The sequence below is a fragment of the Tinamus guttatus genome, unplaced genomic scaffold, assembly GCF_059628265.1.
Source record: "Tinamus guttatus ecotype Peru unplaced genomic scaffold, ASM5962826v1 Tinamus_guttatus_pri_ptg000115l, whole genome shotgun sequence".
Lineage (NCBI taxonomy): Eukaryota > Metazoa > Chordata > Aves > Tinamiformes > Tinamidae > Tinamus > Tinamus guttatus.
The window spans coordinates 404,913-431,459 of NW_028288649.1; the positions used below are offsets into that span (position 1 = coordinate 404,913).

The 26,547-nt window shown below is 42.2% G+C and overlaps 1 protein-coding gene across 1 annotated transcript; it reads right to left on the minus strand.

Annotated features, from left to right (window-relative positions):
- On the minus strand, positions 1–24,825 carry MATCAP2 (microtubule associated tyrosine carboxypeptidase 2). The gene is made up of 7 exons (XM_088521098.1): positions 24,686–24,825; positions 17,265–17,803; positions 7,962–8,105; positions 6,236–6,368; positions 4,783–5,088; positions 4,186–4,283; positions 1–183 (listed from the first exon to the last, which is right to left on the minus strand). Exons 1-7 carry the CDS (start codon positions 24,708–24,710, stop codon positions 22–24), a joined length of 1,407 nt encoding a protein of 468 aa, XP_088377224.1. The 5' UTR covers positions 24,711–24,825; the 3' UTR covers positions 1–21.
- Between the last annotated feature and the right edge of the window lie 1,722 nt (positions 24,826–26,547).

Sequence of the window (26,547 nt, forward strand, 5' to 3'; positions counted from 1 at the left end):
ACAGGGGATTAACTAATGATGTTAATTTATGAGATCCTGAAGCTCCTCATCGGTCAGCTCATTGACTTCCATGATCTTTTCCAAGTGCTCCATGTACCGTGCATGGTCTTGCAAGAAGTGTGGTACCCTCATATTCTCAATCACAGCTAATTCCTTCAGGCGGTCCACATCCTCATATGAGATCTGCAAGGAAGGAGACGGGTTAATATTGAGGTATAGCCCTCTTGCATCTGTAATTTCTCTAATGTGTTGTGGCTCGAAACTCCCTTTTGCAGATGGTAAAATATTTTAGAGCAGGGGGCTATAAAAGCTTATTGGTGTCCTTTGAGAGCAATCCCAGAGCGTGAGTTACTCTTTCTCAACAGAAGGAAAATGCAACCGCAACAAATACCTCCACAGTTCCTCCTCCTCCTGCTTTTGGTTAACTCAGTGAACAGGCTCTAGTGACCTCACTGTGAATGGGTTTGACCTACAGTAGCTACAGCAAGAGGGAGGGAAAGGATGGGAGGCATGCAATTCTTGAGGTTCTCAAGGAGGTGGAAAGACTGACGTGAGACTGGAAAGGATGCTGGACCAAAGATCAGGGAACAACAGATGGAGTACAGGGCAAATATGGAAGAAGAAACACGAAGACTTGCACTTTGAGAGGATCCAGAAAGTCTGCCAGTATTCCCACATTCCTATGGTTTCAGTTTCACCAGCAGGAACTTATTTGTGTTTACACAAAGCTGAATTTAAATGTGTCTCTTTAGTAAGAAACTAACTAACATGGGCAACCCTGGGCGCATCAAAATGGGGAGGAAGGGAGAGACTGGGTTTGCCTGTTGGCATCAGAGACTTCTGGGTACTGCTACAGCATTTTCCACCTTCCCTGACTGTTTTGTTCCTAATAAAATATGAGATTTCTTTTCTTACAAGTCTGCTCAAGGTGTTGTGAATCTGGAAAGGATGATTTCCTTGGCTGTGCCAGGCTGCACAAACTGTCCTGCAAGCAAAGAACAAGTCCCCGTGGGCAGTTATCCACTGTAATGAAACTGGTGCTTGCCGTTTTGTCTACAAGCTGTGCGTGCTGGGGCAACCTGCAGGCAGGAGCATATGCACTGGCAAAAACATCCTGGCTGTGCTTACTAGCTGGCAATCCCTACTTCCTCCGGGCACGGCGGTGCCAGGTGGCCTGAGAGTGGAGCTTGCTCCTTCTTACCCTCTGTTCCTTCTAAGGAGCTGGGCATGGCACTGTCGGGGCTCCTGGAGGCTGCCTGCCCTCTTAGCAGGTGATGGCTCCTGCTTGGAAAGGACAAAAGCAAGTGCTGATGACCCACCTATGCGTAAGGGATGAGGGAAGGCTCTTTGGAAAGGAAGGACAGTCTATGATCCATAGGAGCTGTCAAACATGGTGGTTATTTCACGGATAACGAGAACAAATTCTGTGAGGAGAATGCATTTGCATCTGAGCTTGGGTGCCTTCTGGGCTGCAATTTCGAGACGTGTGCCCATTTCCAAAATGAACACCATCCATGCCCAGGCAGTAAAGCAATATGAACTCACCTCAATACGGAGTATTGTTGTTTGAAGACATTTCACCTCGATTAACGTATTTAAAAGCAGGAAGACAGGACCTATATGAAATCCTACCTCGGGGAACACAGCACCAAATGAGATTAAATACTGACCTTCTCTCCCCTCCCAACTTTAAATCTACCCTTTTCCTCAAACAAAGGGAGAGGGAAGAGGAGCCTTCCCATCTTGAATTTATTTTCAGAATTTTCTGTTACTGCTGCAACCAAGAAATAAGCCTTTGTGCTCAAAGGTGTGGTCTGAATTAGGAGGCTTTTCACTCGTCATGGCAATTTTTAAAAATAACACTTTGAGGAGAACATAAAGACATAATCTTATCCTACTATGGTAACAAAGTGTCTTCCTTACAACGTGTAATTAAAATTATTGTAATAGATAACAAAAACTAGGCAAAAATTGGCTCATTAGGCTTTTTTAATGTGTTCGTGTTATTAGAAAACAAAACAGCAGATGACTTTTTGCTGCCTTGTAGCTCCTGAATGCTGAGGTGCCGCCAATATCCGCATACTATTTCTCTGCTTTAATACTAGCATGACATTATTAAATGAAGGTTTTGCAAGGCTTCTCATACTTGATTCTTTAACGACTGCGAAGCTTTAAAACTGCTCTTTATCAAAGGCATCTTTTTCTCAGGCTTCAGCCTCTCTCTCTCGTCACCCTCCAGGCATGCAGAACAGCTTGCCTGAGTGCACAAGCCAGGTGCCCTTTCCACATATTGCTCTCTCCAACACAAAGTGATGGCAGAAACAGCCGGAAGGCTGCACTGTTTGGGTCAGCCAGATCTCCAGCACCCAGGCGAGAACAGAGGACACACAAACATCAGGATGGCTCTCTCTTACATTCATTCATATGAGAAACCAGTGCTCTGATTTTTATGGCTGTGTTAACCGCCTATCAAAGCACAGAAAGTGACTTCTTATCAGCAGTATATTTGGTTGCTTTGGTTTCCTATTATGTTCATTCCCAGGTTGCGTTTCGAATGAAACGGGCCTAAAGGTAAACACGCCAAGAAAGATGACCTCACTTGTTGCAACACAACAGCACTAAAAACCTTTGAAAGCAATGAACATTTTCCCACTAATTCCTGGGCTTCCCCATGGTTGGATTTCAGTGCTTTTTCTTCTAAGCTGGAAGACATGCCAACTCAGCTTCCTTATGCAACAGCCCAGTCTTTCTTTTCTGCCTTAAGCAAACAAACAAAACACCTTCCAAGGGGTGAGCAACTCATAACAATTGCAGGCCAAGTCTCTGTGAAAGCTTAATATTCCTCTGTGAACACAGAACTTGCTTTTCTGGAGAGCAGGCACACTCTTGCACACACCCTTCAGCTAGACTGTAGATGTGAGCAGTAAAAACACCCAGAGTTAAACTTAAGTTCCCTTGAGTTGGAAGCTGTAAAGTCAAGCACTTATAAATGATCATACTCCTAGAACAAAATTGTTTGGAAATCCTTAATTTGGAGTGCATTTGAATTATGATTGAATCTGTAATTTTATGAGGTATGATTTACATGATGTTTTTGCACGGGGTTGACAATATTGCAGCCTCTTGGTGCATGAGTGGAGTGTGCGTCCCTAACAGTTTAACAGGTTGAAGCTGTGTGGAGTTAAGCATGCTTAAAGCAGAAGGAATTTTCAGAAAATAAAGCTGCAGACTTATCTGTAACAGCTTATTTTTTTCTTCTCCAGAGCTTTCCAACTTGGTTCAGTTACTTAAATAACTCTGCTGACCCATATGGATGTTTCTGAGAGGCAAAACTTCTCAAGTATGGACTAAAAAGCCTACATCATAATACACCATCTCCATTCATCGTCCAATGTCAACAGCAAGCAGGAAGCAATGTTGACATACCAGCTCTCAAACCAAGCAAACCAGTACTAACTTGATTCCCATTTTATGCGAGTGTGAGCCCTGTTTTATGAAATGTGGAACCCTAGCAATCTAAAGATTCAGTTCAGGAAGCTTCTGCCAAAACTGTGCTACTTAGTATGGATCTGAGAACTAGCAAACTTGCCGCAGCTTCGCACTGAAAACTGAGGGTGACAGTCAGGCAGAGAAATATCAATAAGTGATAGTCAGAATGGACAGAAAACATACGCTGTGAATTTATGAATACCATGTATTCTGGAAAAAAAATACACTGACTTTTAAAAAATGTCAGATCACATAAGAGAAAGAGTGATGGAAAAGCAAGTATTGGCTCTCTCTTTGCGGTGGAAGGAAATGCGTTAATGTGAATTTTACTTTCTCCCAGGACCATCACCTTGTCTAGCAGCCGTCCTGCTGGCCTGAGGCATTGCATTGTACTGCAGTGCAGGTGGTAACCCCGATAAACCTTCTGAAGAGCACTTCAATGTCATCAAGGGAGAAAAGGAAGAGAAATACGACTGTAAAATCATAATCTGATAAGTGAGGAATGAGGAAAACAGGGCAGGAATTTTTAGGACCTCAAAATATTTGTAGCTCATGCTTTGCGTACATCACACGCTATACAGAACACAGATTTCTAGATCAAAGTGAAGCAAAGGGCAATGTCTCGTGTAACTCCTCACAGGCAACCTTACTAAAACAAAGCAGCCGCATCTTTTGGGTAGGAATGAGTCCACTCACCTTTCCAAGGGCTGTTAGAAGATGGAAATCAATGGACTGTCTGTATCTCAGGATTCGAAGGATGCCGTCCAAGTATACCTGATCCTTATTGAAACAGCCTAAAAGGAATAAGATTTATTCTGATGCATCAGTTTGTTCAAGGTGTGCTTTAAGAAGTCATTACTAACAAAACAACTGTATTTCTTAAAAATGCATAGTTATACCTTGGAGCTTGAAAACCTTTCCCAAACTGACTAGAAGGCTAAACCCACTAGTTGGAGAAAGAAAATAAGCACCAAAGATGATATACGTGAATTTCCGCAGCAGTACTTCTTGTAATAAACATGAAAGTAGGCCAAACTGAGTCTGAATTGCACACTTTTACAGCTCCCACTATCAACAACAACAACAATCCTTCACTGACTCAATTTGACAGTCTTAAGAATGTGTATTTTCAGCCTTATTTTCAAAAGCATAAATCCTGTTGCCTCATTTTAAAGTGAAGTGTCCCCTTCTTCCCTTTTGCCAAACCTTTAGAGCACGACAGATGCTGAACGAGCTCTGTGCACGCTCTGGCCACATTGGTGAGGTCCAAATACAGACCAAGCAGAGACCCACCTGGCTGTGATGTGTCCGTCCACCCTCTCTTGGCTCGTACGCAGTAATCCCACCTAGTGTTGGGGTCCTTGACAAACTTGCCCACGTCCTGGAAGAGCTGGCTGAAGGACATTTGGCCAGCCTGGTACACCGTGTAGTAGAGCAGGGCAGCCCTCCACAGGAAAGGGTCCTTGCGGAAGAGGACGCTGTGAATGCTTGCTAGACCCTCCTCTGTAGGGTTTATTGGTTTTAACCCATGTTTTCTACGTCCACTCCAGTTGCACCAAGGTTGGCTGTTATTGTTAATACCCCGAAAATAATGAGTTCCTGAAAAGAAAGGAATGTGGGACTTGAATCAGTGGGTGTTACTGTTCTAAAACATGATAAAATACTGGAGGAGGTGCCAAGATCAGGACTTCAATGGTAGCACTGGGTAATGAAAAAAATGCCACCTTTGTCCATACCTACAACAGAATCTTGCCAGAGGCAGAAATGTAGATCAGCCCTATTCTAAATGCCAACAGTGCAATAATCCCCCTGCTGATTCCAAGTGAGACTTCCAAAAATGTCTAAGGAATACAAATGTTAGCAGGACTGGAGCTCCCAAATCCATGAAAAGGAGTTTTCCAAGGTGCCTTACATATCGAATACCTCAAGGATAGATGAGGCTTTGGGGTGAACAGAAGTAATAGGAGAGGGTTCAGTGGCAGCAATGTTGCCTCTAGACGCTGATTAGAGAGCCCTCCTGCAGCCTTGGTTGCTGTCCCCTTATAAAGTGATTAACCCTGGCTCAAGGCAATCACAGTGCTTACTTCTTGGATGAAATTCTGCAACGAGGCAGGTTAATCTGGTTTTGTTTTACTTGATAAGAACAAAATATGCTGAAAGGTTTATAGAAATTTTCCATGGGGTTGGGCCAAGTGGAGGCAATCTCACCTGGATGCAGGGATCACTACGTGCATTCCTCATACTTTAAGCACATCTACATTAGCAAGCAGCGCGGTGTAGTAGAGGGACTGGTAAAATGAAGTGGCTAGTGCTGGGGCTGGGCAATCCCACTAGCTGTTTCAGGGTCTTTGCTCCAGACAAGCTCAGGGCTGGTCTCCTGAACGAGATGCCCTCAAGCAGTGACAGCTCTGCAGCTCTGCTCTGGGACACAGCTTCCATGTCGGCGTCATCTGAAAGGGTTTTACTTGGCCTGCTCTGAGACTGCTCTGCCAGCGTGAACCTTAGAGCAGGAAGTGGGGATGGCTGGTAGCCTCGCTTCGAAAGCTCGCTCCTTATCTGACCTGAAATGCTAGTATAGATACAGCCTGCGAATCTTAAAGTGGAAGTGGAACAGCACTTAGAAATCGTTTTCTCCTTCTCTTTAGCACACCTACAGGTCATTTAAACAGCGACGTTCCCTCCTTTAGTGCACGCCCAGTCCCCAGCCCCTGTGGCAAAGCAGGAACGCGTGCACGTCCCCCCGTACCGATCTCGTGCCGCAGCATCCCCTCCAGCCAGTGCTCCCGCGCCGTGGACACATTGATGGTGAGCGTGGGCCGGCCGTTCACCACCGTCATGGAGGCTCGAGAGAGCAGGTCCTCCGTGAGATGCACCACGATCTAGAGATGAGAGAGTTCAGGTCGCACAGAGCTCTCGTCCTGCTTTATGTCTTCCAAAAAGCACTTCCAATGTTTCATTTATGCTTCGTCCCTTGCCCTTCACAGCTCTTCCTAGTTATTGGTAGATTATCTGTGTGAAACACTTCTGACTATTGCGCTTCTGCTAAAACCTCAGAGACCTTAGTGGGGCGGTTAAGAGAGTACATATGAGATGGTAAAATGGGAATATGGTAACATTAAACATACTGGAGATGAGAAGAAGCAAATGCAGAAAGTAGAGAAAATTACATTTTTTTAAAATGTCTAATAATCTTGAAAATATTGGTAATTTTAAAGTATTAGATAAACACATAAATTGACTGGATTATCTGCACACTTTAGAATCTAAACTACTCATACTACTTTTAGTCTTATTAACAGCTGATGTCTCTCTTCAAGTACAGAGAATATTTACAGCGGATTTTAGACCATACCATGAGGTATTAACTGTCCTTCTGCAGAAGAAGGGGAACACTGAATAAAGACAGATATGGGGTATTTTATGAGGTGTAGGTTTCTGCTTCTATAAAAGCAAACAAAGATAAACATGTATGCCCGGGGACAGCAAAGACCAAAAATGTATTTTTTTCTGGTTTGTTCTAAACTGCAGCCTTGGAATCTCACTGTTAGAGAAGCAGGTAAAGTTTGGCACCAGAATCAAACTGTAGTCTCCCGAAAAGCAGTGATGAGTGTTAACAACCTCTCTTAACAATAATGTGTTCACTAAATAAACCTAATTTCCTATAAACTACTTTGTTTTTCTCTATTGATCTGTTCCAGGCTCCTCTTGTTCACTCCAGTCGTCTCATGCAAGTCTTGCACTATGTCAGCTGGTGTTTACATTTGCAGTAATTCTGCTTTTCTACATTCGACTTCAGCTGACTTTTCCGAACAATTATGTGTAACTTAGTCAAGCTGGACTTTTTAAACCCTGAGTAACTGAGAAATATTTGTTTTGTTTTGTTTTTGCATACACCTCCAGAAAATAAGCTTAAAGTGAGGAAAAAAGAGCACTTAAACCATCTTGTCAAGTCCAGGTTTTTCAGACATTTTTATTTGCTTATATCACCTTCATCTGTGCAACTTCAGTCTCTTGGACTGCTGGTTATTTTTCTTGGCCTTCTCTTACCTGTCTTACCTTTGGTGTAAGTAATGTGATTGATAGAAAAGAAAGGATGGCAGAACTGAGAAATAAATAGAAATGTGCTACTGCAAATAGTTTTGTAAAAAAAAAAAAAAAAAAAAAAAAAAAAAAAGAGGAGGAAGGGTGTTGCTCTTGGCACTTCTTCCAGAGGAGATGAAATGAAGAATGAGCATATATGAGTCAGGAAACAGGCTCAAAGAGATGGCTGAAGCATTCACAAGGATCTTGCATCATCTGAATTGTTCAGAAATTCAATTGGGTACAGTCTTACAGTCTTAGAAAAATAAGATGTAAGGAATATTCTTATAACTATGAAGAAAAGGCCTCCCAAACAGCCTCCTAGTTCCCTTCCCTGTGTAACTTCTAACGTTGAAATAAATGCTTCATCCCTAACGTAGTGCGTGACCTACCTCACCAAGACAGCCTTCTTTCACCATGTATTTCCTGACATGATTCCAGATGCGACTTTTGGTCAGCAAACTTCCTCCTGTGGCCTGTTCAAATTTTTCATAGCTTCCATATTTCTGCAGTGTCCGCTCCATAATGTTAATGGACTATAAAAAGCAAAAGCATATTAAATGTGCATGTGGTAAGACCCCTGTGTCAGCCTGGCATTCTCTCTCCTTCGCTCCCTCCCCTCTCTTTCTCTTCTTCTCTCTCCTTTTTTTTTAAAAAAAAAAAAACTCCCTGGGAGTCACTATTGAATTGTAGTCATTACATGCAAGCTGACACCCTCTGTAATCAATTTATATAATCTTCAGACTGCATTAATGCCAAAATCCTGAAGAAAGATTCTGATTAACTCATCTTGGACCCACATACATCAGCATGACACAGATGATTCTCAGCTTAGTGAAATGACACCCATTTTCTCTATAATTTAGGGGAAAAAAAAGCTATTTGGGAAAAATATATAACTGGCTTGTAAATCAGATTAAAAAAGGCCATAAAGATGTTGGAAAGATAAGTTGGTAGCATGTTTTTTTATGGTTTTCCAACCAACTTTATAAATATCATCCATTATCATCATCTTGGTATTCTGTGATTTGGAAATGCTGAACCATGATTCAACAGCTGTCTCCCTGTGATTTTAACAAGACCATTTCTACCAAAATGCCTCCTTATGATTATATCCTATGTACCATGGATGTCTGTATTTCTCAAAAAGCAGAAACTTTATTCGCAGAACTTGCATTTAAGCAAAACACTTCTCTATAACGCAAACAACGAAGGAGGGAATTTCCACGGTTCCACTGGGCAAACAAAGCAGTAACAGCCTCTCCTGTGTGCTGCTGCTGGGAGAAGTCCTTTGTGGGGGGAGATGCAGCACGATCCCTGTTTCATGTAATGAGATCTGCACCCTGAGTGTCCAAGATGTTACTCAGGGGGTGTGAAATAGTCATTTCCAATAAGCTATTTCCCAACATGTTGCTTCACACCCTTAGAAGAAAAAACACTATAGAATATCTTCTTACCTGGCCGTAGCCCAGCCAAGGAAACCGCTGTATTGTCTGATATGACAACAGAAGCTCACAAGAACCCCAGACAAAAATATTATTGACATTGCCTTACAAAATGAATACTATTGCTAAGAAAACACCACTAATGGTGATGGTGGAAATCTTGAGGATTGAATCGCTTTCTACACTATACACTCAGTGTATCTATGTACCAAGCTGATAACGTGGTTTGTTTACAGATATGCATTCTGACATTGTCAGATTGGCTTACTGTCCACAAAAAAAAAAAGGATTAATATTTTATCTCTCACAGTTACTAAGAATCCTCTTCATATTTTTCATGTTGAAATTAAGCAACCTTCATTAATTGCCACTGAAAGCCATAAATGCTAGTCATGATGTATTAAAGTCCTGCAGCTCTTTGATGAAAGTAATATAAATTACTTGAATATCATATGAATAATACACTTAATTTCTAGTATTTCTTTTTTTTGCCTCTTATGCTTCATGTTAGTTTGAAAGGTCTCCTGGTCACATCTGAGAAATTTATTCAGAAATGAAGGGAGAACCATAATTTACTACCTTAGCACAGAAAAAAAGAGATGGTTAGCTTAAAGAAGCCAGTCGTGTTGGAGGTCACATAATCTGGAAGCAAAGAAGCTATCTACCCCATGTAACTGCTGTGATCTTTCTTTCCTCTACACCTCTGCTATTTTAGATACATAAAAGAATGTACTGTTGATTTGACTGTTAATCCCGTTCATTTATTGTACAGAAATATGAGTGAGGAGAACAGTACATCACACTGCAGGCCTATCCCAACACTTATAGTGTAAATGGGATTTTGTTTCCAAGCAACTTCCCAGGTTTTATGTTAGGTCTTCTATGGATGCATGGCTGTGACAAAGCCATAAACATTAAGAGAGGTTTCTGCCCATAAGTAATGTATTTTTATCGCAGGTTATTTGAGAATGATCTCAAGCAAATGAAGCAAACATAGTGTCTAATCCACATATTAAAAGGAGAAATATATGAGTCCCTCAAGCAGGGCCTGAAGTTTTTGGACTCTAATAACAACTGCTTTAAGCCATTTGCTTTAGCAAATTCTGGGATCAAGGGCTAGATGTAGAGAACAATCAAAGCAAAATCTAGTTCTTAACCTGACAGGGAGCTTGTATATTTTCCCAAAGGATTTTTTTTTAAACTGAATTATTATATATGAATTATGAACTTGTTCTAAGAAGCTTGGGCTATTTTGTGTGTTTTTCAGTGTCCCTGCAAAAGCCAATGTGTTTTCATGCCTTACACAAAATCCTTGGTAAAAGAAGCAAATCAGCAGGCAATCTGATTAATTCAATACGAGAGCTGTTTAGTTTCCTTTGCAAGGTGTCAGATCCTTTAAGATATTAATGTCACCTACCAGTTGTTTGGTATATTTGGTTTCACTGAACAATAATTGCTGTCATTTGCTCACTTTGAAAGACAAAGTCCCTCAATTAATCGTCTAGCATGAAATTTGTTTTCACTGCTGTTGACATGAAATTTCAATGAAGTCTATTAAACACATGAAGCTAAGCTCTTAGTCATATTCTTTGATGCTTAAATCCCTTTGATGTGCATCAGTAATCCCCATTCTCAAAGAAATCTGAGCATCATATTTTCTCTCCAAAACCTCTTCTTCCTTCCTTTTCTTTTCCCCTGGTCATTTCTCTCTCTTAGTAATAAATTCCAGAAAGATCTTCAGGTCCTGAGATGTTGGGAGGGAAGTTCTGAATGAGATTTACTAGCTTGTTCTGTCAGGTGAAATTACCTAGCAGCTATTAAGGGACTAATCCTGTCACCATTAATAACTTCTAATGGATCTGAGTACTTGGCAAGAGGGAATTGAACTTCACTCTACGCAATCACATGGGCTCCCCCGCAGGCACGTGGGAACCTGTCCACCAGGAGATGGGTCGAAGCCTAAACCCTGCTGCCACAGCTCTCATAATGATGTGTTGTTACATCCAACAGCATTAGATAGAAGTGCAGCGAGATGAAGCAGTAAAATGCAATGGGGCTACTTCAGGCTGAGCTACCACCGAAGCCCGGATGCGCTGCCCTCGTGAGGCCAGGGCCGGAGAACTGCGATGCCCTGAGCAGCTGCCATTTGCTGTCAGCAGAACCCCAACTTCCGGAGACTTCTGAGTTGAAATGGAGCAGGTAATATGAAAATTGAAACATTCAAAACTAGCAGCTAAATGCTCGCTGGTTTTGAACAGTGACGAGTTAAGAAATCATAAAGGAACTCACCAAAAAGCTGGAAAATCGTGACTCCTGTACTCAAATAGCATGACTGACTAGCTCAAATTAAAAGCTAGAGAGGCAGGCTCCTCATTTTCCTTGTTTTCTTCTGCAACAGTTGTTTTTAATGTATTTTACTGCCAAGGAAGCAGGAGAAATTTATGGCACTGGAATCATTGCTAGTGGAGGAGTGGAGGAGTAGCAGCTTGGCTTAGCTCATGTCAAATGCTGCTGAGAAAAATTGCTGGTGCAATAATTTCACAACAACCTGCACTCTCCGTGTCTGGACAGGTCCCAGGGTGGCTTCTGAGGGATGTCATGAACATGGAGCTCAGTCTGCCTCTGCATAAACCAGGCACGAGGTCCAGTTCAGCTTCATCACGAACTGCATGGAAAAGCTTTTCCTGCAATGTAATGACAAAGCTTTGCACAGAAAAGGGACCAACAGGAAAAATGGGCATGAGATTCTGACACTGAAAGAAGCTGAGAAAATCAATGAAAAGAAGTATTAAGCTTAAGAATAGAAAGGATACTCCATATACTTGAGGAAGGGTAAGAAGAATCTGGAGTGCTGACTGAAATAGAGGAGGGGTGTATGAGTTAGGTTTTGATAAAGCAGAGGACTGTTAACGCAGGGCACTGCTGAAACCATTTGAGAGCAAGGAGACAGTTTCTTCTCAACATAAAGCTCATAAAAATAAGGGTGTTTAAGCAGGACGTATAAGATGTATTAGTCTGTTCATCCTGTTTTGATGCTGTCTATAGGGACATGTTACTACTACGAGGGAGATGCAGCTTTAGTACGTTCGGAGGGCGTTATCCCAGAGGACTCTCCTGCCAGAGTCAGAATGCACATTATTTCCTAGAGCAACTTCATCACAACAAGGAAATGAACACAGAACATACATTAAACTCTCTGTTAGGTCTTCAGGGACAAGAAACTTTCTTGCATTTCTTCAGCAAGAGAGATGAACAGCCAAAGGACACCACTTTTCTCCCACATACCACGCTGGGTAATGAGTATCTTGAGGGTTCAGCCACCCTGGAGCAGGTGACTCCAATCTGAATCCCTCCAGATGGAGGGAGTCATTAGGCCTGGTCTCTTCATTCCTGAGCAAGGATTCTCACCGTTAGGAATTGAGTGATGGCCACTACTACCTTTCCCATGGCTCTGTTTCAAAGAAAGCAGAAGGAGTCCTGGTAGTTGCGTCCACGAGCGCCAGGTGCCAGCTCAGCAGTGGGTGGAAGGGCTGCTCTGCATCCTCGCACGCGTGCCGGAGCAGCCACGAGGGCCATCTCACTCTCCTACGGGCACACACATCTCTGCAGGTGGCAGATGAACCCAGCACTGAGGTGAGAACTGTCCCCAGCAACGCTGATTTTGACACTTGCCACAGCCACCCCAGCAAATTCCCCCAGGAAAAGGTTTGGGTTTTTTTGGATCCCAAGCACTGTCTATGATATGGAGCCCCCTCACTGAGGGTTCCCTACTTGTCTCTGAGCTGAGGTGACAGAACTCAGGTGTTGCAAGAACTTGCCAGGAAAGGCCAAAACTCAGAAGAACATGTCAGCTCTTGCCTATCTCAGTATCTAGTAGTGAACTCATTTTCCAGCCTCAGGGCTAGTGGGTAGCAAGTTAATGATCTTGTTTCTAAGGCCAACCTACAAACTTTTCAGCACCAGCAAAAAAACAAACAAAACTATATGTCTGTGCTAGGTTACTAGTAAGGAGAATTATATCCTGTTGCTTATTTTCCAAAAAGTCTAGTTGAATCTCTCTTATGGCTACAGAGTATGCCAGAAGCAGCAGTCCCAAGGCAGGTCCAATTGCACAGCAAACTGTGGCCCCTCAATGTAACAACACAGAACCATCAAGAGCAGTAGATCTGCATTCAATTCTGCTTAATTACCAGGTACTAGGAGATTTTCTTTTCTTTTAAACTGCTCACAGCAAACAGTTATCTGAATCTCAAGTTATCTCTGTACAGCAATACAGGATCATTTATTTCTGTGAGTACATCCTATCAACACATGTACCTGTGGTACCTCTCAAGGAACCAAGCTGCACTGCTGCACATAGATTTGGGATGAGGCATCTGAGTTAGAGAATGGACTCAATGATTGAGAAGACAATCCCCTGTCTTCAAAAGCAGCTCTGCAGACTCAGGTGTGTGATACAGACAAGACTTAGAGGCGCTATTGCTTCCTCCCTGCACAGCCTATATGTGCTCAAGTGAGAGAAAAGCTTTCCAGCTGTACGCTCAAGTACCACTAAGCTGTACCAGATGGAGCTTGTTAGGCTGATCAACAGCCATAAAATGGTGGCTGCCCTCTTATCTGGATGCCATGGAAAAAGGTTAGAGGTGAGGATAGCCTATTTAGGCTCTACTATCTCAACTTTTATTCAAAACTTCAATTTTTTTTTTTGTTCTGTATGTTTGTATTCTGTGTAATAAAGAGCATGTTTCAACAAGTCAAGCAGGGTGAATTTGTTTTCAATGAAAAAATGTGTTCTGTAAGTTATAAAGAGATAAAAATTCCTGCTGGGTTTGCCTTATTGCATAAGTGGTTTATAAAAATTAAGTCCTCATTCTTCCTGCAGTATCACTGGAAGTGCTCTACAAGTATTTCCCAAGGAAAAGAAGTGAGCAGTGTGCTCAGAACTATGTTATCTGGATAAGCCCCACAGATTTGTATTACAAATTAACACACTCTTATCTGTAAAGCTTAGCTTAGCTTAGAAGTGAGTTTAGAACATGTTGCTAATAAACACTGAGGTGTTTTACACTCAAATATTCTTTATAGCCGGGGGCACGTTCATGGATTTTTGACATATCTAGTCTGTCTTGTCAACAGCATCCTACAAGAGACATCTTGCATTTCACTTTCCCATTTCCTCTGATTATTTTTTTCCTATCATCTGCAGTGATTTGCTAATTGTAGACCAGTTCTACTCACCTGTTTCTTGTCATGACTTAAATGTGTGTAGTGAAAACACTTGTAGTGTGGTATAACTGTTTTTTTCTTTTCCCCTTTCCATTTAACTTATAATGCTATGTTTTTGTACAAGTGGGAAGGAGAGAAAAAGTACAAACCTTTCTCAGTATGAAGTAAGAAGTAAAAAGGATGTCTCTACTGCTTTTGCCTATCACTCAAGAAATATAGGTCTTCAGAGGCAAAATACTGCAAATTGCAATTTCCTTACTAGTTTTAGTTCAGAAAATGGCAACTGATAAGTCATCTGTTCTGAAAATGATAAGGGCAATGACCTCTGCCTAAATATTACTACCCACAGCATCAATACAAAAATACAAATGCTTTAAGTGGTAATGAAAACTAACAAATAGGGAGAAATATTTTGAGCCAGAAGGAATGCAGATAAACAAGCTTTCATAGAAGCTGTAACACAGGGCTGCTGCACGGACCTTGAGATACAGCAGTGGAGAAAAAATTCTTTTTGTAGCATTTGAAGTGTCAACCAAAATGAAAAGCTAGAAATCTGACAAGCTATGTACTATTTCTTTAATGTTCAAGTTCTTTTCCTTAATAGCACATATTGCATGACTCACAGAAGAGAGAACCTTATAATGTAGAAAACAAAGTAAAATGAAAGAAACAAACCAAGCATGACAAAAAGAGATGTTGGAAGTATAAATCTGAAGTGTATTAATAATGCAAAAACATTTGCTGTATGGCTGTGAAAAGTTAGAGTGGGATATGCCTGGGGTTGAACATTTTTACTTGTCTGGAAGCATGAGGGAGCAGGCAGTGCTCATGAGCCTGCACTTTGCCAGCTGCAAGATTGTTAATTGTTAGCAAATGAGTACTGTTTTTTGCCTGTTTTTGCTTAAAAGGCAAGGGAATGTTGTCCTATGTTGCCACCGATTTTGCTGATGTGCACCAAGACAAGAAGGATAATAAGAGGATGCAACCCGTTTTGTGTCTCAGCAGGCTACCTTCATAGGTGGGTAAAAATATCCTTAAAGTGATTTAAAAGCCGTGGCATTTTGTAATGGCTGCTTTTGATGCCATTTCGTTCATGTATCTTAGCAGCCACCTCTAAAGTCGGAGAGAAACCTACATGTTTCTCCCCGTAAGTAAAATCTGAATGGGAAAAAAAAAGAAAGAGCATTGGAGATAACTGCGCATGCAACATGATAGAATAAAATTTCGGGTAATGCTGCTTTTTCTGGATAATCAATGTGCCTGCAATGAAATTCAAATTTGCGCGGAATTGGAAACTTCTCGAGTTGCGGGTTGTACGTAGAAGGAGCGGGAGCGCCACCTGCTGGGCTTGGAGCTACCTGTGGCCAAGCCGCTGTTCTGGGCCCGGGGGTTGTTCAGTATTTTGGGGAGCTGAACTTTGAAGAGGGGTTTGTATTGCTAAAAATTGGACACTTGACTAAATCTTAAGAAAGAATTTATAGCTTCTTGATACGTTTCATGAATATCGTATTTAACTTAGCGTTGACTATTTTTATAAAGTTAAAAACCCTTATTTGAAAGGTTAACGTTACCAATCATAATAATGCTAAGGGATTGTTCCATACTAACAAGCTTGACTGCTCAGGATGAAGGCGTGGGCTCTTTCCTCAATAGGAGGTTAAATTACTGACAGGCTTTCTCCATAAATTCATCATGCATAAAGCCATTTTTAAGTCCCTGCTACCTCATATTGAAAGGGATAAGTTGCATTGAATTCCACTTGACAAATGAGCTGGTGTTGACTTGCAGTAATCTATGGTTAATATTGCTAACATTACTGTAAAAAAAAGGCAGCAAAGTTTTCTACATGCTCTAGTCAGTTATTCGGCGTCCGTATGATTTATTTGGTTGTTTAGAAAAATGGGAGCTAAATCTTGGAGCAGAACAGGCACTCTGTCTTTATAACTGAGTTAATATACATAAGTGTACATATATATTTCAGTGTGGAAATGCAGAATCACGCTTAGGATCCAATGACTGAATTCATGGACATGAGTGCCTGCATGCTTTGGATTTGAAAATAAATGTCTGATTCTTCACAAGTTCGGAGGCAGTCATCAGGACCCCTACTAAACTTAATTTGGAATATCTTTTGCATCAACCATTTACAGGGGGGAGGTTAATGTGAAATAATCATGGAATGGGAACCTGTGGAATGCAGAAATGGCTCTAAGGCTAAGTATCATTTAAAGCAAGAGATTCTCTGCTTAAAAAATCTTGTCAGACCTAATGGTTTAGAAAGATCCTATTAAAATGTGGGAGGATAATTGTTTCTTATATAGATAACACTGATCTGTTACTAAAAGCTTTTTTTTTTTCTGATTCAGCTAGGAAGCCGAGTTGACTGCAGAGAATGGGAACTATTCTATGAAACCATATTAACATTAAAAATATTTTTAAGTTTTATCTGTCTCTGGAATGGAGTTTTGGTCAGGATCTGGGACATAGCACTGATCTGTTGCTTGACTGAGCTTAATGCTATGCAAATATTCTTCCAAAGTAAATTTAACCAAGTAAAATCAACACATGCTCATCTAATAACCATGACTTCAAGGCAGTCAAGGCCTTCTACTCCCCCTAACAAATCCCTGTGTCACCAAGAGGATTGACAGGATTTCTATATTGCCTTTTTTTTTCCTCTTTATTGAAGACTATTTATGCATTTTATTTTTCCTATATGGGACTCTGCTTCATTGCCTTAGGAGCTTTCTTGCATTAAGCTGTTTCAGGTAAACAGTTATGAGAAACTATGTCTTTATCCTACAGAAGAATCTTGTAAACATTTGGAAGGGTTTCACTTTAACAAAAAACAAACAAAGAAGAACTTTAGATTCTGCTGTTGTCTTATCATTGAGGTTTTTCTTGAATAGCATGCAAGAAAGATAAGAAGGAATAGTTTTGCACCCACTACAAATAAAGCAAAATACATCTGTAAGCACAGAAAATATACTATGTGATCAGGGAGGCACAAAATGGAAGCCCTACCTGCTTAAGAAACCTGTCGGATGCTTGGCTGTGCTTAGCTAACACGTTTGGCAGCGCAGGGTTCGCGTATTCAAACTGCGGATTGTAGGTGAAATCCGACTTGAAGAATTTCACCTTCTCTTTGTCCACGTTGGCAGGCTTGATGGCAGTGAGCAAACACAGCTTCTGGCCGGAGACGTCCCCCTCTTTCCCAGGGGCCTGTTTAGGCTTTGCCTGGTTAGAACGCCTCTTAGCTCTGCCCTTGGGCCGGGGCGGCGGTGCTGCGCTGCTGCCTGCCCTGCCGCTCGCCGGCCCCATGGCGCAGCCCCTCGGGGCTCTCCTCTTGTGGGGAGCGGGGGGCTGATGGGGAGCCTGGTGCTTTTTCTCCTCTTGGCTCTGCAGAAGGACATTATAGCTACTGGTTCCTGTTGTGAAAATGTCCTTGAGAATCCCGGAAGACACGGGCTGGAGACTGTTTTCATTGTTAATGCTCAGCTTGTGTTCTTTGGGGCTCAGGACTGATTTCTTAGAGAGCTCTTGCTTAGGCCAGTGAAGTTGTTCTGCATCAAGAGAGAAAAAGGCAGAAACAAACAGATCTGTTTTTCTATACAGCAATATAAAACTACGATTCCAAACAGCAACATAAATAAAACACAGGACTTGACTAGGAATAACTTGGTGTGACACATGGAAGAATGTGTGTGTGTGTGTACGCATCAGCTTAAAACAAATTAGGGCTTTTAAAACCCAGCTAAACAAGTATTCTATGTTTGCAAATCCACATGTAGGTACACAGCTTCTGTGAGCACACTCAGTTTGCAGCTAAGAACTAACTTGCTGAAAATGAGATTCCTCTGCATGGCTTTAAATACGTACACTCACGCTGACATCTTAAATTTTTAGTTTCAAGCAAGACCTGCTTGATCTTCATCATGCAATGAGTGCCTCTGCGTGGATAAAGGATGGCTTAAAAACAAGGAAACAGTGTAGAAATATATGGGCTGTACAGGAAGTGAAATCCTTAGGCATCTGTGCTGAGATATATGCAGTCTGGTGTGGCCTTATGTGTAAAATGTGATTCACAGAATTTGCTCTCAGGAGAGATGAGGGCATCTATAATGGTGTTGCCATTGCATAATTTGTAACACTGCAGAAATAATAGAGTAAATTTAAAGGGCTTCAGTGTTTTGCATTTACTCCTTAATACAGAGAGAAAGTTATATTTAAAAAGAGGGGTGGGAGGGAAAGAGAAAAGAGATCAGTTAGTTACAAGCACATCTCTCAAAGCTGAAACCACGCTGCCCTTGCATTTATTCAAAGCTCTGCCGTACCAGCTGGTTTAAGGAGAATACTTGAGAAGAAACACCATGAACTAAACCAAATGCAAGAAGCAAATAAGCTTCTTGCAGTGAAGGAGCTCTCTGTTCTTGCTCTGATCCCGGGTACAGACCTCCAGGGAGGCAGGTCGCTGGTGCAGGGCACAAGTTGCTGAGGATGAGGATTGTGGTCACCATTTGGGATGACTTGCTGAGGGACCTGGCCTCTCTTTACGGATCCTAACTTCCCCCCATACCACTAAGTAGCTGAGGTGAGCAAAGTAATGGTATAAATAAAGCCTGCCAGAGACAGGATTCCTGCTTCTGCGTCTAAAACTAAGGTATACACGGAATGAGAGAGATGGCTAGAGATTAATTAAAAGCCCCCACAGGGGATACTAACTTCATCTCACAGTTATATATAGTTGAGCTGTAATTACGTTACATGCAGTAATTACATTCTGAAAGGGACATTAAAAAGAGTTCATTAACGGCCTCCAGGGCTCCCCCCTGACCCCCAAGCTCCCATGTCAATGCAGTGCATAAGAATTACTGCCAGGGAGCCCTCAGAACAAGGCAGGGCTCATGGCCCCTGCTAATACATCCTACGTTTCCCAATCGCTCAGAAGCCTCCCGTGAGCAGCCCAGAGCTGCACACCTGGTGGGAGCTTGTCACGTGCGTGTGGCCAACAGCGCCCAAATCTGCACTGCCTCCACACGTGCCCTATCGTGGCAAGCTGTCTATCTGCCAGCAGAGACAGCAGGGCTGTCTTTAGTCTTCTGCCAACTAAACACGGGTGCTGTTTGAAGCACATTTCTGCTGGAAGCTTAGAATCAACAGAGAATCTAGCAGATTTTAGAGGCTGTATCGGATAATGCTTCCAGAGTGTCCACAAAGATCCCATAACCGCAGTTCCAAATCCTCTGATTAGCAATGTGAACTTCCCTACTTTACAAAATGAACTAGAAAACAAAATATGTGAGGCAATGTCAACGACATTTTGCAAAACAGCATCCAACTCCTCAAGCTGTTATTCTCGTATGTTTGTTGGGGTCACTAATGCTGATGAAAAATACTTGTCCTGAGCGATGTATCTCACCCTTGACCTTAGTAGATGAAAAAGAAAAAAACACTTAGTTTTTATTCCCGAGTCAAGTGAGGAGTTGTTCGTTGTTGAGATCATCCTCAGTTGAAGGCACCTTACAGTCTGAAATTGCTGTAGGCTTGTTTGCAACATAACTACCCTTCACCTTCCAAAACTCAATGCACAAGCAGGGTTATATTTGTCTTAGGCTGTCAAACACAACTCTTGATGGCTCTAAAAGCCTCTAGGGAATTGTTCCCAAATCCATATAATGTTCTTAAATGCTACTGTTAGTGCTAAACCTCCCCTTGGCAGATGGTGGGCTGCACAAATGGCAAGTCTGAGCCTCTTGTGCTAGTTTGGAAGCGCCACACTGCCCATTTCATCAGTTAGTATTTCATCTAAAGAAGTGAGGTAAGACCCAATGGTCTAGTGCTTTGCCTCCGTGTTTGCAGAGGGTGGTACTCTTCAATTGCTGCTTCAAAGAGGCACAGTATATGTCACTTGTGTCTCAAAGGCATATCACTTTGTGGATAATAAGATCAGCATTATCTGTAGCTATTAGCAAGGTAAGCACCATTATAACAATATCTTCTGGGGACAAAAGACTCTGCATTGCAGATGAGCTGCTGCCTCAACTTGTGTGTGGTTAGAACCATCAGATGGCAAGGCTGAGATGTATAAAGCAGGTAAACTGCCTGCACTATTATGCCTCTAACTTAGGTACCACAGACCTGTGAGCTGCTTAAAACAGCATAAAGTGGTGCCTTTGCTGGCAGGTATTTCCACGCTTGTCCCATCTCACTGCTGGTTCCTCCCTGGGTCCCCTCTTGTCCCACACCTCTATAAGGGCATGAAATATTTGCACAGCCACAGGTTCAGTTGTGAGCCAGATCTGGAAACGGATCTAGCCTGAAACCAATCCAGCCAGAGGTGGCAGCTGGGGGCCAAGGACAGGCACCAATTCTATTTTCAGCAATTCCACTTTCAACTGCTTATAGATTTTTTTTTCCTTTCTGCAGACTTAACTCCCCACCCTTTTATTTCACTGAAGTTGATGAGCTGTTATTTCCCTAGGATATTTACACAGGGACATGCCTCTTTCTACTGATATCCTCCTCCTTTCTTACCTCCCATCCTCCTGCTGAGTAAGGTACCTCTGCTGTTCTTTGCTTTCTTTTGATGCTGTCTGCTTTCATTTTGTGCCTTATTTTTTCCAGAAGTACACAAGTAACACTAGTTACAGAGTTTTTACTAACCCTACTTCACATTTGCTCTTTCCCTACACTTTGCACAGTGCAACTGTCAATACATTAGATGGGACTGACCAACTTTCCCGGCTATCTAGTAAGGAACAGCCTTTGCAGACTCTCAACCCTTTCCAAGAGAAAACAGTTATTTTTAAATAATTTCTAATTTACTTGAAAGTTCAATATACTTACTCTTCCAGTTGCTAAGGTGCCAAGCAATCACAGTGTCTATAAGCGCGGGTGCTATTTCAATACCACTTAATTATTCAGTTAAACTGAAGAGGCCCATGAGTGGTACAGAGAACTGAAGTGCTCTATGAGGATGAACCTCCTATTGCATATAATGCAAGAAAAAATCTCAAGGCATGAAGCCTAAATAAATGACAACGCTAAGCTTGATCCTCATTTAAACATCCTTAGCTCCTGCAGAAAGACTGCTGAAAATACAAATCCATCAGCTGCTGGCTGGGGTGAGCTGCTATTTTGAGTTTTTTGTTGTTGTTGTTGTTTTTTCAATTTGGCATCTCCTGCACAGGGAATATTTAAGACTGAGACCCAGGCCCTCTAAGCTGTAAGTTTTGCATTCATTCAGAACGTGCTTTTGAATTAACAAAATTAAATCATGAGTCACTCTTTTGTTTTGCACTGCTTAATTTCTAATTGCAAAAATGTCTCTGTTCCCAAAGTGCATGCTAGGGAGTGATTTTTGCTGAAGTATGCCCTATGTGGATGTACATGGCAGAAAGGTCCACCCGCAGTCACTTTAGATCCTCTCACAGACTATAGCTGTAGAGCATTAACCAAACAGATTCTCCCCATTGATCTCTCTTCCGAGCACTCGGAAGTCACAAAACATGAAGTCCTTCCACAACAACAGAAGCAACCCTAGTCTGTCCTAGAAGACTGCCCAGCCTGTTTACTTTGTTTATTTGCATCTTGCTCTTCTCTGCAACAGCACAGCAATAAAAACATCCGTCTTGGAGAGGCTGATAAAATGTGACACCAAGTGATGTGCCAGATTTAGGAGAAGGTGATGAGGTAGAAATAAGAAGAGGCAGAAGAGCTGCCTGCACCCATTTGGACACCAATGAGGTACTGAAGGAGAGAGGCCTGCTCAGAGGCAGCTCCTCTCCTGTCTGCTGATGGACCCCACACCAGAGCAAGGGCAGCTCCCAGCCAAAATCAAGAAATCTGCTGGAGCTCTGACTCCACACTGCACCTACATTTAAATTGCATGTCACAGTATTATGCAAAATGCCACATGCTTGATTTGGTTGTAACTATGGGGATCTTGTTGCTACAGCAAGTTTTACACGGGGCAACTTTATTTATGTACATGCAGCTATTTCTGTGCCTTTGCAGCACCGGAGAAGGAACAGACGCCAAGACTGACAGAAAGGATATGTGGGCACTGCAAATTGTAATTCTCGTTGTAATTCTCCACCAGCAAAACCCTTTGCATGTCTGAGTAGCACTCTCCTTATGTAGCTGCTTTGAATCTTGCAGCACCACAGAAACTACCACGTCGTGTTAGAGCCTAGTAGTTAGAAAGTACACCTGTTAAATTTTATTTTAAGTTCAGGAACACACAGGTTTACGTCTTTCAGAAACGGATGTATTGAGCTGTTTTCATTATCTTAGTAATATGTTTAGTAAGAGCAAAATCTGAAGATTTTCTGCAGATTTTGCTGAATGTTGTGCAGAAAAATTTCTTCTTCTCCATCTCTCTTGATGGTACTCTTCCTACCATCCAAGCAGTTTCTTATTTGTTCCATAGGTGGCATAAGGAGAAGAGATGATAGGTATTTGGTACACGGGGGTCTCTCCACCCAGCTAATCCTGATGTAGAGAACTCTTGTGGTTTCTGACCAGCTGTTATTCATGTGATATTACCTTTTCTACATAGCAGACAAATCCTTTCCCAACTGCAGATATGGTACCAGCAGCACTTAGCAAGGATGTCTTCAAGAATTTCTTCCTTGTGTAGGAATATAATGATCTGGGCCACCGCTTTTCTTTCTCAGTTTAGAATGCACTTGCATTTTTTTTCTATCCCAAAATCAGAAGAAAAAAAAAAAGCTTTTGATAGGATGATTTTAATTTCAAAACTGCAGAAAATAATGTGATCTGTCTACAAGCAAGATGAAAATAGTTAAGTCTGAAACTAAAAGATGAGAAGGAAATAAAAGGATGTGCCAGGACTCTTTCTTTGCAAATGTACAATTATGTTGAAGAAATTTATCTTTCAAATGCAGGTAATATAAATAGACTGGCAACTAAGTGTAGTTGTTCAATAGCTCCGGATTGTGTGATCTGTGCGTGCAGAGGGCCATGGAACCAGCATTTTGCCACAAACCCTGTTTTAGAGAAGGCTGTGTATGAGTTGTCTCATAGGTGCTACAGGCTAATGTTTGTGGAGTAACAGAAGCTGACCAGCTGATCTCGTAGCAATTATAAAGCATTATAAACACTTCTGATGTTTGCAAACATGCAGGAGTTTTGAAAAGAAAGTGCCAGGCAACCTGAATTGTACAGCACTGGCAGCTCTCTTGATCATGCCTAAAAATGGTTTAGCTGTGGAATTAGCCACTGTGCTCCTGTAAAAACTCTAGCACTGAACTATTTCCTATTTTTCATGGTAAGAATATTTATTAAATAGAAACCTATCATATTGGAAACTATGGAATGTAACTCAATTCTTGTTTGTTTTTCCGAAAGGTCTATTCTTTGGTTTCTTCCTGTAATGTAACACCTGGCATTCAACTTTAATTTTGAGCTCCAAAACCAAACTTTCAATTCAGAAAAAACTTGTCTGAGTCATAAGCCGCCAGTGTTTGTATGCAACTCTCCGATAAATCCAGCATTTATGAGACTGATTTTTTTAAATGGTAGTATATTATGATTACATCTTTTGGCATTGTTTTTGGACTGTGCAGTTTGTTTGTTTGTTTTCCTCTGAAATCCAAATTATAGTGAAGATGTAAGTTTCCTACCACAAGAAAAAATATAAGCTGGATTGCAAGCAGTTTCTTCCATGCAACTGAAATACAACATAGCTCCAAATGCAGGATCTCCAAATTAAATGACACATGGACATAGTAGTTACTAGTAAAAGTGAAGGCTTGACCCTCACTGAATCGAGTAGCAACCTCCCATTGACCCAGTAGGCTCAGGGCACAAGCACCAAACACGAGTCTTGGCCGGCACAGGCTGAAACTTGCACCCAAGCAGAGCTGCACCTTGCTCTAGCACAGCACAGGCTTGTTCAGGGATACCAGCCTGCACGGTCTGCACCCGAAACAGCACCGAGATTTACTCAAAGGAAGGGCATTTAGGTTCCCAGTTTCTGCTGTACATCCATCCTTAGGAACGGCATCACCTTCTTCCATGAACTTTATTGTGGCTCCCCTCAGCATATACCAGAGCTAACAGGCTCGTAACACCCACACAAACATGGAACAGGAAATAAGCTGATCAGGAAGGGTATCTGTAAAATAATAATTTATTAAGGATTGTGAGAGTATAGCAAGCTGTCTCCGTCAGATCCCTTCTGGATGGATTTCACCATGGGAAAGCAACGCTGGCTGGGAGCTGCCCAAGGCGTGATGCCTATTTTAAATGAGGAAAACAACCGAGAAGGAAGCAAATAATTTTGCAGCAGTAATTTTATAACCCAAATGCATGTATTCCCATACACAGCATATACATATAGGACGGGTATATATGGGGAGGGGGAAGGGGTCGCGCGGCGCTGCCTCAGGCCGCGCCCGTTGGCGGCGGGCGATACTCACCGGTGACGCGGATGGACTCGAGCATTCCTGCGGCGGCGGGGATGGAGCCAGCAGGGCAGGCAGGATTTCATGAGTGCTTCTTAAGGATATCTGCAAACACGCAGTCACCTCCTCGTCGCCGCGGAGGGAAAGGGCGGCAGGCGAGCGCGCAGCGCCCGTCCCTGCCCCGTGGACTACAACTCCCAGCGTGCCGCGCGCCGCCGGAGCCCGCGCGCGGCGCGGCGGGCGGGGCGATGGGCATGCTGGGAGTTGTAGTACAGCTGTGTGCCCAAACAGTGTCGCTACACTCTGGGAAGGTGGTGGTGGTAGTGGCTGTTGTTATTGTTATTATTTTCATGCCTCAGAGGCATGAAAACCTCTCCGATGGTTCGAGGAAGGATAAGTTCCTACATCCTACCTAGAAAAGCTTCATTGAGCATCATGAGTGCTTCCTAGGGATATCTGCAAATCCACAATCACCTAAGGGAGTAGGTGCACTTGCCCTGCAGAGTGCTGGTCACAAACTTGTATTTACTTTCCTATCACTCTTCACAGGCATAATCAAAACCAAACAAAGCCCTTCAAAGCACATATTTCAGTGGTACTTACTACTGCCTCACACACAAAGACAGAGATTCTGGAGACCAACAAAGACGGCTGTTTGTCTCAGAGTCTCCTAAGGCAAGAACTAATACTGAAACACAGCTGTACCTGGCTGACAAACTCGATGTCCTTTATAACTTGAATTCTTTGAAGAGCAAAAAAGATACATGCTCTGTCAACATCCCTAAGTTCAACCTAAAAAAACCCCTCTAAAGTAGTTCGCTAACACTGTAGTATCTGGAACCCACTGGCTTGTGTCCAAGTCTCAAATTGCAGGAACTGAAAAAATGGTTCCTAAATAGAGATAGAGCTATCACTGACAGGTTCATCTTTGCTTCATGTTAGATGGCAATTACAGAAAAATTTCAGAAAAAAAGAAACAGTGAATCAGTTTGAGCAGTATAATGAGCATAGCAGATGAAGAAATGATAGGTGGTTGCTACAAAGTGAAATCAATATGCTGTTTGAGTGTAACTCCCCACTAGTTTTGCTCTGTAGACACTACATTTGCATCTGAGAGATGAGATTTTATTCATGCTTGGAAACCATAGCAATGAAGTTGATAGCTCCAGCTTCTGAAAAACACACAGTTGAGTTTCATTTATACGCTGCTATCTCCTCCCCTTACTCCGTCCTTTAGACGCCATCTCCATGTTTCCTGTCTCTTACCCACTTCTCCCTGATGTCCGCTGAGTCCTTTTCCACCGCGTTCAATCACCCTTGAATCTGCTGTCTTTTTCTCCCCGCTGTTTCTTTCCTAGCCAGCCCTCTTCCCTCCCAGGATGGCTTCAGGGTTTTGCAAGGGCGGTGCTACCTGACCCTAGCGGGAAGATGACAAAAGTGGTAGCAGAAAGCACAAAGGAGCAATTATAAAAGGCCACCGGCCCCCCTTTCCTGCATTGGCTTGGAGTGAGCAGTGCCATGTTTGCTGATTAAAAGTACATTGTAGATAAGCTGAGTAAAGAAAAAGGTCTAATGAATGTGAAAAGAATGCTATATGGATTTTTAATGTCCTTCTAAAAGGACTGATCTCAAAGGCATTTTAGTATGCAAGACTCTCCAATTGGGCAGTGAGAGACTAGCAACCCCGTCATTATTCCTGAAGTCGGCAGTGCAACTGGCATGGATGGTATCCTAACAAGGTGAGGGGACAAGGGGACAAGATCTAGACAATAGCCACCATCTAGAGTACATCTTAAATAATATAATTCCACAATGCAAGTAAGATCCGTATCTTGCTATCACTTATTAATTGCTAGGAAAAAGAATTACACCTGATG